The following is a 13,049-nucleotide window of genomic DNA, read 5'->3' as shown; positions in this document are numbered from 1 at the left end:
AACCCTGTCTCAAAAAACCAAAAAACCAAAAACCAAAACAAAAATGGGTGAAATCTAACGCCCTCACAGTTTCAGTCCAGTCTAGCTCACTTTAATTGCCGTCACAGATTTCATGCCTTGGCACACCTTGCTGAGTGCTTATGCCTGCCGTTTTCCTTTTCTTTCAAAGATTTTTAACCATGAATTGTTTGGGGCCCTTGCTGAAGAAAAAGAAGTAAAGCAGATTCTGTCCAAAGTCATGGAGGCTCGAAGGAGCAAGAGTTACGACTCCTATGAAATCCTGGGCAAGTTTGTCGGAAAACAGCAAGTTACGAAACTTATTCTTCCGTTAAAAGAGGTAAGGACCTGAGCAAGACCAGGAGCAGCCAGCATTAGAGTACTTCAGTTCCTGAGAGTCCTGCAGGGTGGGCACTGTCGGTGAGCAAGACTGTGATTGCCTGGTGTGTAAAGGAGCAAACATGTACAGTGTGTGTGCTGGGCTGCAGCCTTGCCTGAGGTGCTGTGGCCAGGGACTCACTGTCCCTGGAACAGACAGGGTGTGAGAGGAAAGGCAGTGAGAGGTAGAGTGTGAGTGAGCGACACAACTGCCATAGTGCCAAACAGAATGCTGCCATTAACTGTTCTAAACTTGGGTGCTGAGTGTTTAAGAGCACTGGCTGCTCTTCTCAAGGATCTAGGGTCAATTTCCAACATCCGTAATGGCTCACAGCCATCTGTAACTGCAGTTCCAACGTATCTGATACCTTCTTCTGTCCTCTTGAGGCAAAACACTTGTACACATAAAGTAAAAATAAATGAAAATGTTCTAAACATTGTTACAGGTAGAAAATCAAGGCTTGGGGCTGGAGGGGGCTAGTAAGAAGCACCATTACAGCAACTAGGGATCTAGTTCTAGACCATTCTGATCCAAAGCGGCCTTTCTGCTGTTTCTTTTGTCTCACAGAGAACAGGGGCTCCAGTTTACTTACTGTCTTACTGTTTGCGCTGCCCATTTAAGTGACTAGCTGCCGGGAGCTGTACCCGGCTTGGTGCGGGGGAGAAGGTGATCTTCTTTCTTCTCCTCCGGGTGGTCGGTTCTTCTTGAGGCAGCCAAGGGGGATAGGAATTGGAAGAGCGTCGGCGAGGGGTAAAACTTGGTCTTACGAGATTCGGGGTACTATCTTACGAGATATTTAGGGTTGCTGTTTAATAAAATCTTTCTTATCTACATTACTAAAGTTTACTTACTAGGCTACTGTAGCTGACCTGCTATCTGTTTGATCCTCTGAGGCCAGAAACTGCAGTTTCTGCACCTCCACCCAGGGACAGCAGAGAATTAAGCAATGCCTTTGATCTGTCTCTGCAGGCACTGCCAGACTCTAACTTAGGTCTGTTGGTTTGAGGTCACAGGAAGAAAAGACACTTAAAGAAGTTATTGTAGTAGTTTATTGCTAAGTGTAAAAAGTTTCCTATCTAAGGGGGAAAATGGGAAGGTCCTAAGTGGAAAAAGGAAAAAATTCTAACAAAGGAAAAATCCTAAGTAGAGAGATTCTAAGCAGGGAAGAAGGGAGAGAGGTGAAGTGAAGTGAGGAAGAGAAAGTGAGTCGCTAATGAACGTCCCTTTGTCTTATACATCATTCAGAGTACCTGATCACATGTTACAAAGTTCATCACAAGTTCACACCAAAATTCAAATCATAAATTGAAATAGAAGTTTACAATTGAGAATGTTTACATACATATCCATTAGGAATAATTATCTGACTAAACATCCATCACCTGTCTAGCTCCACAGGTTCACCGAAGGTTTAAAACTATAACTAAGAAATTAGTGAAGTTTTGTATAGATAAACCCAAGCAATATTTTCTCTTCTGTCCTAGCACCTATAATAAATCGTCAGTTCCCTTTAGTGATCCTTGGTTAATTGTTTTACAACCACCTTGGAATGTGCTCTGAGCAGGAGAGAGTCTGGTTACTATCTAAGTGCTGTTAACTGATGACACTTCGGAGACTGGCAGAGTTCTTATAGCAGTTTTGACTATCAGAAAGGGACTTAATACAGTCCCACTATAAAATAGCTTAATAATCATTGATATAATTTTAGGAATTCTTATAGGATCATCATTAAGACTTAAGAAGTCATCTATTTGTCTATATAGCAACACTACAAGACAGTACATCTTCATGGATCTGCAGAGATCTGCTCCAAAGGGGAGTGCTATTGCTTAGTGATTGTTATATATGTTTAATAAAAATAGGAAAAGCATATTAATAGCAGGATCTTCCCTAAAATATGTCCAACATAGCCTTGCTGAATGTGGCACCCTTGTCACAGATAATAATCCGAGGCAAGCATTTCAGGATGATCAACTGCTAATTATTAGCTTGTCCTATTATGGCTTCTGACAACTAGCATTCAGTAATGCTAACCAGTCCATGTTATACAGCTTCATACACTAAAGCTAGAGCCAGAAGTGCTATCTAGTGTAACAAGTTGCTCTTCCTTCTCGGTTTGCTGGTAGATAAATCTGTCCCTAGAGGATTTGTAGTTTAATTTCGGGGGGTTGGGGGGGAGGGGGGAACAGACCTGCCAGTCACCTTCATCAGTGCATTTGGCAGATGACACCTGCAGCACTTGCCCTGAGCCTCACCAGCAGGAAAGGAAGTCAGAGGGATGGAAGCATAGAAACCATTCACAGTGATTGTCTCTAAAGTTGAGGCTGCTCTTACCTCAGAGAAAATACAAGATTTTATACTCTTTATTATTCTGAAGGCAAATGTGAATGAGGACAACATGAATTTGTACATGGTAACAAAGTAATGAAGTTTTTATAGTAGCAGAAGAAACAAAGTCATAAATCAAGGCATTTTAAAAATACCTTGTGGAAACACTGGGTAGGTCAGTTCCAACAGAGTGGAGAGTCTCTGTGTAGTCCCACGATGTTATCTGAAGACATTCTTAGCCTTTGGCTTGGTGAAAGCTGGAGGTCTGTTTGTATATTCCCAAAAGGGTTTACTACATAGTCACAGGGGTGTCAGCTCAAACAGGGGTGCACAGTAAATGGCCATTTCTGGGGCTCAAGGCAGCCTGAGACACTTTGTTTCAGGGCCTACGATGTTGCAGCTCTCCACAAGCCCTGGGGTTTAATCAGTCAGCCCTACAGATGGTTTTCTTTTGGAAACCTCAGTTCACAGATTCACAGTAAAACAGTACTGTACTTTTTTTTTAAATTAGAAATAGAACACACTAGAAAGCAGATATGTGGGAGAGCCACACAGCAAATGAAAGCATGGCTTTTCTTCAGCATGCTGTTTTCTTTCTGTTTGCCTGTTTAGATCCTACAAAATACCACAAGTTTAAAACTTGCCCGGAAAGTTCACGAAACCTTACACCGAATTATAGCAGGATTGATTGTGAATCCGGACATGACGGCAGATGCTCTTCTGCTGCTCAGTTACGGCTTGGTCAGTGAAAACCTGCCGCTGCTAACAGAGAAAGAAAAGTAAGTGTGGGGGAACCTTCAAGTTAAACTACTGGCCTGTGAGCCTTTCACTCATCATCTCCTAAGTGTGCTAATTTAATAATCTGATACAGTACAGAACAAAAAATAAGTTGAGCACATCAGTGGATGTCTATAATCCCAGTGCTCAGGAAGCAGAGGCAGGAGGATTGTGAATTTGTAGTCAGCCTAGTTTAGATAGCAAAATTCTTCTTAACTTGGTGTTGTTTGGGCTGAGAACTTTCCAAGTTCTTCCAAGTTCCACTTTAACATAAGATTGGGCTTTTGGTTTTTTGGGTTTTTGGGTTTTTTGTCCTGTGTAGTGGTGCATAGCGTTAGTCCCAGCGCTCAGGAAGCAGAGGCAGAGGATCTGAGTTCAAATGTAGCCTGGACTACAGAGTGACAGCCAAGACAGCCAAGTTCCACAGTGAGACCCTTTCTTAGAAAATGAAAAGTATAAATTGTTTGTTTGTAGGTATGAGTGATAGCAGCCTGTTAGCCCCCACCATCCTCTGCTGACAGTTTAAGTAGTTACTGCATGGAAGGATGGATGTGAAATACATCCCTGTGGTTCTAATAAAAACAGACCTAGAACTTAAGCGATCTGAAAACACCTCATGCCCATTCTTTGGATTTTTGCTCTGTGCTCTGAAAAAAAGACCCTTCGGTGTTTATTTGCAGATTGCAGCCCCAAGCTGTATCTTCTTGCTGTCTGTCTTCACTCGGATCCGTTACTTAGTCTAGGAATTGCTGTCACCTGGTCAGCGGCCCGTCAGTGCGGCTTGCTTCTCCAGGAGGCCGATGGCAGTGCTTCTTCATTTTTTTCCATTGTGGTTAATTGACAGAAAACCGGCAGCCCCTGTGCCTGATGCTCAACTGCCACCCCAGAGCTGCCTTCTGCTCCCTGCAACTCCAGTTCGAGGTGGGCCAAAAGCTGTCGTGAGCAAGAAAACCAATATGCACATATTTATTGAGTCTGGGCTTCGGGTAAGAATTTCCTTACAACTTGTCTCATGTTTAACCGTCTGCAGAGTCTTGGATGCCACCTACCTCCTGTGCAAGTGCTGCACAGTAAATTACTATTATCTCTACCAATACTTCTAATACAGTGCCCTTCTGGCCGGCCTGAATCTCTATATAGACCAGGCTGGCCTCAGAATTGGCAGTGTTCACCTGCCTCTGTGTCCTGAGCTGGGATTACAAGGATACACCACCATTCTTGGCCTCTTCTTTGATGATACTGTTGTCTCCATTACTATTCTGATCTAATATTTATTAGAATTTCACTGTATTTTTTAAGGTGATGAGATTTTTAAAAATCTGATCATTCTTAGTTCCTGGGGCTTACCTTTTTCCTGGTCCTAGGCTGCAGGCTCCTACTGTACCATCCCAACATACACTGCAGCGAGCCTGGCTTCGTTCAGTTCTAAACTCACTCTTTGAGTGTTCTAGCTAAGTGCGGTCACCAGGTCTGTTCTGGTCATGCTATGCCCTGTGCGTGGAGCCAGTGCTGGAATCCCAGTAGATGCTGGGTGGTCATCTGGTGACGAGCATCTTGGCTGTAAGCTGAGTTCCCAGAAGCACGGCTTTCTGAGAGTCGCTTCTTAGAGTTCTTCCATTTCTTGTTTTATTTTGAATAGAAGCATCCTGAAATGTTATGTTCATCTCTGCAAGTTAGCTCCTTTACCTCTTCCAGCTAGTCATGGAGAAATAATGCAAAATATCCTCTTCAAACCTTCTAGCTGCTGCACCTGAGTCTAAAGACTTCCAAGATCAAGTCTTCTAGTGAGCATGTGCTGGAAATGTTGGACCCTTTTGTGTCCCTCCTCATAAACTGCCTGGGTGCCCAGGATGTGAAGGTGAGTACTGGTCCGTGTTGGAGCATCTGCTCCTTCACAAGGGCTGCACTATGGATACTGACACTTACCTTAGGAACATTTACTTCTCTGTCCACTTCATTGAGAATAACTAGAGGGGTCCAGTAGGAAGAAGGCTTAACAAGAAAAGTCCATAATGTGTGATCATGAGGACCTGAGGTGGGATCCCAACATGCACATACAACAGCACCGCACACAAAGCCCCATTTGTGTGGGTAGCCCTGAACGTCTTTGAAAGTCCTTGTATTACACTACCTAGTTTGATTCTCAGAATACCCTCAGGGATATCCCCAGGGCACTGACCTTTATTTTCGTTGTGGTCACCATTGTCATCATCTTAATGACTTCATCCCTGCTGAATCCGGAGGTGGATTGTCTCTTTTTGAAGATTTACTTTACTTTTCTTTATGCGTATGTATGTCTACATGTGTATCTGGATGCCCAAGGAATCCAGAAGAGAGCAGTGGATCCCTGACCTGCTGGAGTTTCAGGCAATTGTGAGCTGTTTGATGTGGGTGCTAGTAGCCAAACTTAGAGCCTCTGAGAGAGCAGTAGACTGCCTCTCAAGCCCTTGTTTTGTTTTGTTTTGCTTTGTTTTGTTTTGAATGCATCTTCTGCACAGTAGACAAGTGCTGTACCACTGGGTTGTAGTCCCCACCCAAGGCAATTGTTAATGGGGAAGCTAGGGTTGGCTGGCAGGGAGCCATGGTCTGTGTGATGAACCTCTCAGAATCCAGAGCTGCCATCTTCTCCTTGACAGAGCACCTGCTACACACACAAAGATGGTGGGAGGTTAGCTACGTCTCTGGGGTCACATGGGCTGTCACTTAGAAAGATGACCAGGCTCTTTATATCTCTTCATCATCCAACCTGTATGGATGCCATTGTGCTAGAGGGAGTGGATCAGGTATTGCAGGACTGTCTGACCAGGGAATTTGGAGACTCTGTGATCACCGAGTACCAGCACACTCTTCCTGTCCTCATACGTAGTATGTAACTGGGAAATGTTACATGTTCTTAGGCCTAATTTTGAGCCTCTTGTCTCTTCTTAACACAGAAGTTATATGTGTACTTATGTTTGGGCTTTTGAAAGACTCTTAACTATGTAGCCCAGGTTGGTCTCAAATTCAAGGTCTCCCTGCCTCAGCCTCCCAGGTGCTGAGATTACAGGATGAGCCAGCACACCTAGCTAATTTGTATTTATAATACCCAGTGGTTTACTGGGAATATAGATGGGTGGTAAAACATCTACCAAGCATGTCAAGGGCCCTGGATATAATTTTAGGGCTTCACCAAAGGTGGTGGCGGTGGCAGCAGTACTCATGATACTCAGTAGAGTGTGTGTATACAGACACACACACACACACACATGTATGTACACTTGTATATAGAACATGTTGTAGAAATTGTTTACTCTCAACCGGGAGTTCCTACCCTGCCTTTTACCATTTTGTTCTCAGATAAAAGACGTACATAGTCTTTATCTTTACAATAGCCTTAGACAGCACAAGAGTTGGGTGAATACCTACCCTCCCTGTTATTAGAATCTATTTTCCTATTGATAACCCTGAGTTATTACTCACTATTTACTATGTTTCATCTGGGTTCCTCTTAACGCCTATTGGCCAGCCCTCAGGGCCCTGTTCTCATGGCTCACCTAACCCTTCTCCTTCCTCTTCCTGTATCTTTTTCTTCTCGTGGTCTTCCTCCAACCCCACACCCACAAAACCTGAACCTCACCTATATCTCTTCTGCCCAGCTATTGGCTGTTGACATCTTTGTTTAACAATCAGAAATAACTTGGGGCAGGGTCACTTAGGTCTATGTACAGACTCTCATCTCTGGGGAAACCAGACTTGGGGGCCCAATATTAGCATTAGAATACAAGTAGCATCAGGCCAACCCAGTGTAAGGACACAAACAGTAAAGATGGGCTACATCAAGATGCCATTCTAGAAATTAGGAATGCTATTTTAAATTAATTTTTAAGAAAACAATCCTGAGCTGGGCAGTGGTGGCACATGCCTTTAATCCCAGCACTTGGGAGGCAGAGGCAGGCGGATTTCTGAGTTCGAGGCCAGCCTGGTCTACAGAGTGAGTTCCAGGATAGCCAGGGCTACACAGAGAAACCCTGTCTCGAAAAAAAAAAAGAAAAAGAAAACAGTCCTGAAACTGTCCAGTTTATCTAAATCCCTAAGAACATGGTGAGTGAGTACCTCTTGTTTTGACTTGTGATCTTCCTTTTCTTGCTGTGACAGAGAGTCCTTTCTTCTACAGCTATAAATGAGTGACTTGGGCCTGAAGAGATGGCTCAGCAGTTAAGAGCAGAGCTCTTGCATAGGACCTGGGTTCCGTTCCCAGCACCCACATGGCTCACAACCAGCACTCCAGTTCCAGAGGGTCTGATGCCTTCTTCACTTAGACACATAAACTAATCTCAAAACATGTTTTGTTTTGGTTTGTTTTTTAAAGAAACAAGAAACTTACACTTTGTGGCCAGATCTCCCACAGTGGGCTCAACATATCTCAGCTCCTTGCCTGTGTCCTAAGTCATAGTTTTGCATTGTTTTCTCAGGTGATCACAGGAGCTTTGCAGTGCCTGATCTGGGTCTTGCGGTTCCCTCTGCCTTCCATAGCAACCAAAGCAGAGCAGCTGACGAAACACCTTTTCCTCCTGCTGAAGAACTATGCAAGAGTAGGGGCTGCACGGGGCCAGAATTTCCACCTGGTTGTGAATTGTTTCAAGGTGAGAAGAAACAGTTACAGTTAGGGAGAGCCAGGACCAGCCATCATCAGTCAGGGAGAGCCAGGACTGGCATCCGCATCACATCTTCTCATTTCATTGGACCCTCACCTTGGGTGGCTGCTGCTAACTCCACTGTTGTGACTTACAGTGTGTAACCATCGTTGTAAAGAAAGTCAAGTCTCACCAGATAACTGAGAAACAACTTCAGGTTCTCCTGGCTTATGCTGAGGAAGACATTTATGATACTTCAAGACAAGCCACTGCATTTGGTCTTCTGAAGGTATGATGTTGCCAAATGTTGGTTTTGGACATTTATGCACTCAAATCAGATCCTGAGAATAATATGGAGCATACTGCTTAATTGATGAAGGTTATTATGCTTTTGATAGTCAGATATAAGCTAATATAGTATTTTAAAGAGAATTATTTGTTTATGTACATGGGTATTTTGTCTGTATGTATGTCTGCACAATAGAAAGTGGATTGGATCCCATGGAATCACAATTCTAGATAGTCAGTCACCATGAGCCACCATGTGGGTGCTGGGAAGTGAACTCAAAACCTCTGGAAGAGCAGCCAGTGTTCTTAACCATGGAACCATTTCTCCAGCCCCTACCCTATACTATATTATAGTATTTTAAACATCTATAGTTACCTTCCCAGAGGGGTTGGGATTGGTCTCAATGGTGAAAAACTAGGATGTAAAAGGCCCTGGCTTCAGTCTCTACTGTCCTGTGCATACGTACATATTTATCCAAGCCCAAGCAGCTATTACCGACTTAATGCTCTAGATTATCATATTGGGGGGTCCTTTGTTGTTCTTAATTTGATGAACTATTAAGTAATTGCTTTTTCTTTTGGTTATTTTCATTGTGTTTGAAAACTGCCTGTGACCACTTTAACATCGTGCCTACTTATTTCCATCTTTGCATAAAATTTGTATGTCTTTCCTTTTATATTTTAGGCTATCTTGTCAAGAAAATTATTGGTCCCAGAAATTGACGATATCATGCGGAAAGTATCCAAGTTGGCAATTTCTGTACAAAATGAACCTGCCAGAGTCCAGTGCAGACAGGTGCGTAGACAGAACTTCCTTCTGTAGTAACTGTCGGGCCCCTCCCTGCCAGCGTTGGCTTTATAATTAGAGAGGTGACCTCTGACTGGATTCGGAAGACTGACTTGGATGATGCTGTTGCTGTATCTTCGACTCAGGCTACTAGAGGAGGCGTCAGGGAGGCATGACGGAAGAGTAAGGCTTACTGTTCAGGTGAAGTAGTAGACGCCTTAAGAAAGTGACCTTTGTGGTGAGCAGGAGCTGAGCTTACTTCAGAGCAGAGCGCAGATGGCTAGGCAGGACCTTGTGGTCTGGTGGAGACTTTGAGGCTGGTGAGAGAGCTCTGTGTGTGAAGGTGCCAGCTGTGAAGCCTTATGACTTACATGCGATCCTCAGAACCGAGAAGGTAGACAGAGAAAACTACTCCCACAAATTATCCTTTGACCTCCACATACACACTATGACCTAGATCTCACACTCACTCACACACACAAACCAACCTTTTAGTGTAGGGATAGTAAGCAGTCACTGTAATCCTTAGGCAGAGAAGTGACGTGATGACATTTGCTTACACATCTGTCCATCTCTACTCTTACAGCACCGTGTCAGCGTTGCAGTTTTGTACAGGGTTTAGGCTGCTGAAGAGAGGCCAGGTGGAAGAGAGGAAGTGAATCCCTAGAAACAGAAACCTGCTTGACCACAGAGGGTCAGCTGCTCTAAAGTACTAGCATGTGCTTTACATGCATGCAGGACTTTGCATACATGATCACTAGCATGTGCTTTACATGCATGCAGGACTTTGCATACATGACCTCTGGTCTTCATTTTGGCCTGTGATCTGCTCTCATTTGCTATGATAGGGAGGGAGTCAGTTCCTCTATACCAAGAAATAGTAATTCCAAAGTGGGGTGTATACAGCGCATTATTTATTCAATTCAGCCACTTTCACCGTCTACACCGTCTGTGTAGGCATCTAGCATCTCTGTTTTAGCATCAGGAAAAAAACAGACTCTAGGAGTTTAAGGATATGTCTTCATCTTCACCGTGTATTTAACTATAGATGAACACTAGCAGGTTAAGAATGAAGCCTGGCCGGCTAGGCAGCTCAGCAAGTAAAAGCATTTCCTGCCACCCTGATGGTCTGAGTTTGATCCCTGGGACCCACGTGATGGAAAAAAGAACTCCTGCAAGTTGTCTTCATGCCTTCATGCATGTGCAAATATATACACACAAACTAAATAGATAATTTTTTTAAAAAAATTACAGTTTAGACCAGAAAGTTACTTAAATCTCTCTGTGCCACCACTTTGTTTCTACCACCTACTGTGTGAGGACGTGAAAAGAACTAAGCAAGGGTTAACAGTGCTGAGTACACAGATGCTAAGTGCAGTAGTCCCCCTGTCGGTGGTAGCCACCTGACAGAGAAGCTTCCGATGTGCAGGCTTAGGTTTGGAGCTTTAACCATGTGGTCATAGACGGACCCACCCTGGAGCCAGACCTCAGTGAGTGACATGAAGACAGAGGAGGGCACAGATCTAGGCTTAGCAGACAGCTTTATCCAGAGTTGGTTGGAAAGCCTGACTTGGTTGGAAAGCCTGACTTGGTCAGTTTGTACCTCCTGTGAGTCCCAGACAGCACCTTAGCAGATGGGAATCCTGGAGACATAGCTCAGTGGTGGACTGTTGGCCTAGCAAGCCCTGTGCCCTGCGTCAGTCTCCTGCCTCATAGGTAAACATGGGGAGGGAAGGGGAGGGTACCTGCCTGGACAGACAGGCTCCACATAATGAGCTGTGTGCTTTGTTCTTAGGTTTTCCTGAAATACATTCTTGACTATCCCCTCGGTGAGAAATTGAGACCAAACTTGGAATTCATGCTTGCTCAGCTGAAGTAAGCACAGCCGTGAACTATATGGAAGCAGAGGGTGGTTTTTTTCTTGGCTTTTAGTGTGGTGACAATCTTGAAGGGACAGCCTGGGCTTGGTGGCAGTTTCTCTGTGGATGCTGCTCTGTTGCTCTTGGCTTCCCTGTCATTTCTGTGAGATGCTTTTCCCTCAGTCTGACCAGTCTATTTAGGAGAACGTTGGAAACCCAGCACACTCCCTAAACCTGTATGGCTGCTCGTTGATGATGCAGTCACTGACGTGCAGGGGATGGAGGCATTCCCGCTTGTTTAAGAAATAAGCTGACAACCAGGCAGTGGTGGCGCACACCTTTAATCCTGGTACTTGGGAGGCAGAGGCAGGCAGATTTCTGAGTTCAAAGCCAGCATGGTCTACAGAGTGAGTTCCAGGACAGCCAGGACTACACAGAGAAACTCTGTCTCAAAAAAAAAAAAAAAAAAAAAAAAGAGAGAGAGAAAGAAAAGAAGCTGACAAACTGATACATTTTAATTTAAAATAATCATTATATACTGAGTCTACCTAACATTCTTGCCCTAGTTATGAACATGAGACGGGAAGAGAATCTGCTTTGGAAATGATCGCCTATCTGTTTGAGACCTTCCCTCAGGTACAGTTTGCCTCTGGGCCCTGGGAGCCTGGCCCTGTTGTCACATGCCCATAGTAGTTCCATTCTCCCTGTGCCTGTGTTCCCACAGGGCCTCCTCCATGACCACTGCGGGATGTTCTTCATCCCTCTCTGCCTAATGACGGTCAACGATGACTCTGCCACGTGCAAAAGGATGGCATCCATGACCATCAAGTCCTTACTCAGCAAGGTCAGCCTTGAGAAGAGGGACTGGCTGTTTGCTCTAGTTACCTCCTGGTTTGAAGCAAAAAAGGTTAGTGTTGCTTTTGGTCATGGTTCAGTGACACATTTTTAGCTTTGGTGCATAGTTTATGTCAGAATGTATGCTAGACGCTGGGCGGTGGTGGCTCACGCCTTTAATCCTAGCACGTGGGAGGCAGAGGCAGACGGATTTCTGAGTTCGAGAGTTTGAGGCTAGCCTGGTCTACAGAGTGAGTTCCAGGACAGCCAGGGCTACACAGAGAAACCCTGTCTCGAAAAACCAAAACAAACAAAAAAAAAAGAATGTATGCAAGATACATTCTGTAGACTGTTCATGCCCTGTCCCAGATAGCCCTAGTGGTGTGTGATTATGTGTGCTCTTAAACTGACACAACGTACAGAAGCTGTAGAGAGTAGGGTATGTTATGATGTTAACGGAACACTCCAGTGTGTGAGTGCCTGACACTTGTGCTTCAGTTCTGTTCTTCGGTTTCTGGAGTGAAGTTTTCATTATTCCCCCCACTTGATACTGTCACTCTCACCGCTGCCCATCTTCTACTGAGCTCATGGAGGATTTCATTTCTTTTCTTCTCTGTCTTTGAAAATGATCGTTTCATCCATTCTCAGTTTGGTTAATCCTGCACCCACTCTGGCCCATCAGACCCGAACCTTTCTACCCCCAGGCCCCTGTTTCGCTCTCATATGACATGTTTTACCCTCCTTATTCCTCTCCTTTAACTTCTTTCTTTGTTCCTCTCTCACTGGTCCTTTTCTAGTTTCCTGTCATCCACTCCCAGGTAAAGGATCCACATGGGAGGGCTGGACATGACCCTCATCTGTGCTGCCTCTGGTGTTAGCAGTATCTACCTTCCTGTAACCCTGCACACTACCTTCCTGTAACCCTGCACACTCTTGTGACTTTTTTTTTTTTATTGTACAGCGATTAAACAGGCAACTGGCTGCCCTGGCCTGTGGTTTATTTGTGGAAAGCGAAGGAGTTGATTTTGAGAGAAGGCTTGGAACTCTTCTTCCTGTGATTGAAAAGGAAATTGATCCTGAAATTTTTAAAGATGTAAGTAATTTGCTAGGTACTGAAACTTGGGAAATGCTTATCAAAACACTCAGGTTGAGTCGGTGTACCTAGTACTGTATGTAACTCAGGTTGA

The 13,049-nt window shown here is 44.4% G+C and overlaps 1 protein-coding gene across 1 annotated transcript in view; it reads left to right on the top strand.

The window, feature by feature from the left end:
* Positions 1–13,049, top strand: part of Utp20 (UTP20 small subunit processome component) — an 82,552-nt gene that overhangs the window by 62,415 nt on the left and 7,088 nt on the right. Inside the window, exons 45-55 of the mRNA XM_028783101.1 lie at positions 170–337; positions 3,317–3,483; positions 4,326–4,467; positions 5,223–5,339; positions 7,933–8,103; positions 8,252–8,383; positions 9,068–9,178; positions 10,965–11,044; positions 11,595–11,664; positions 11,753–11,935; positions 12,824–12,955. Coding sequence (XP_028638934.1) covers positions 170–337; positions 3,317–3,483; positions 4,326–4,467; positions 5,223–5,339; positions 7,933–8,103; positions 8,252–8,383; positions 9,068–9,178; positions 10,965–11,044; positions 11,595–11,664; positions 11,753–11,935; positions 12,824–12,955 — 1,473 coding nt within the window. The remainder of the gene's footprint in view (positions 1–169; positions 338–3,316; positions 3,484–4,325; positions 4,468–5,222; positions 5,340–7,932; positions 8,104–8,251; positions 8,384–9,067; positions 9,179–10,964; positions 11,045–11,594; positions 11,665–11,752; positions 11,936–12,823; positions 12,956–13,049) is intronic.

Source organism: Grammomys surdaster, unplaced genomic scaffold, assembly GCF_004785775.1.
Source record: "Grammomys surdaster isolate TR1022 unplaced genomic scaffold, NIH_TR_1.0 958, whole genome shotgun sequence".
Taxonomy (NCBI): domain Eukaryota; kingdom Metazoa; phylum Chordata; class Mammalia; order Rodentia; family Muridae; genus Grammomys; species Grammomys surdaster.
This window is presented reverse-complemented; position numbering and strand designations above follow the sequence as displayed.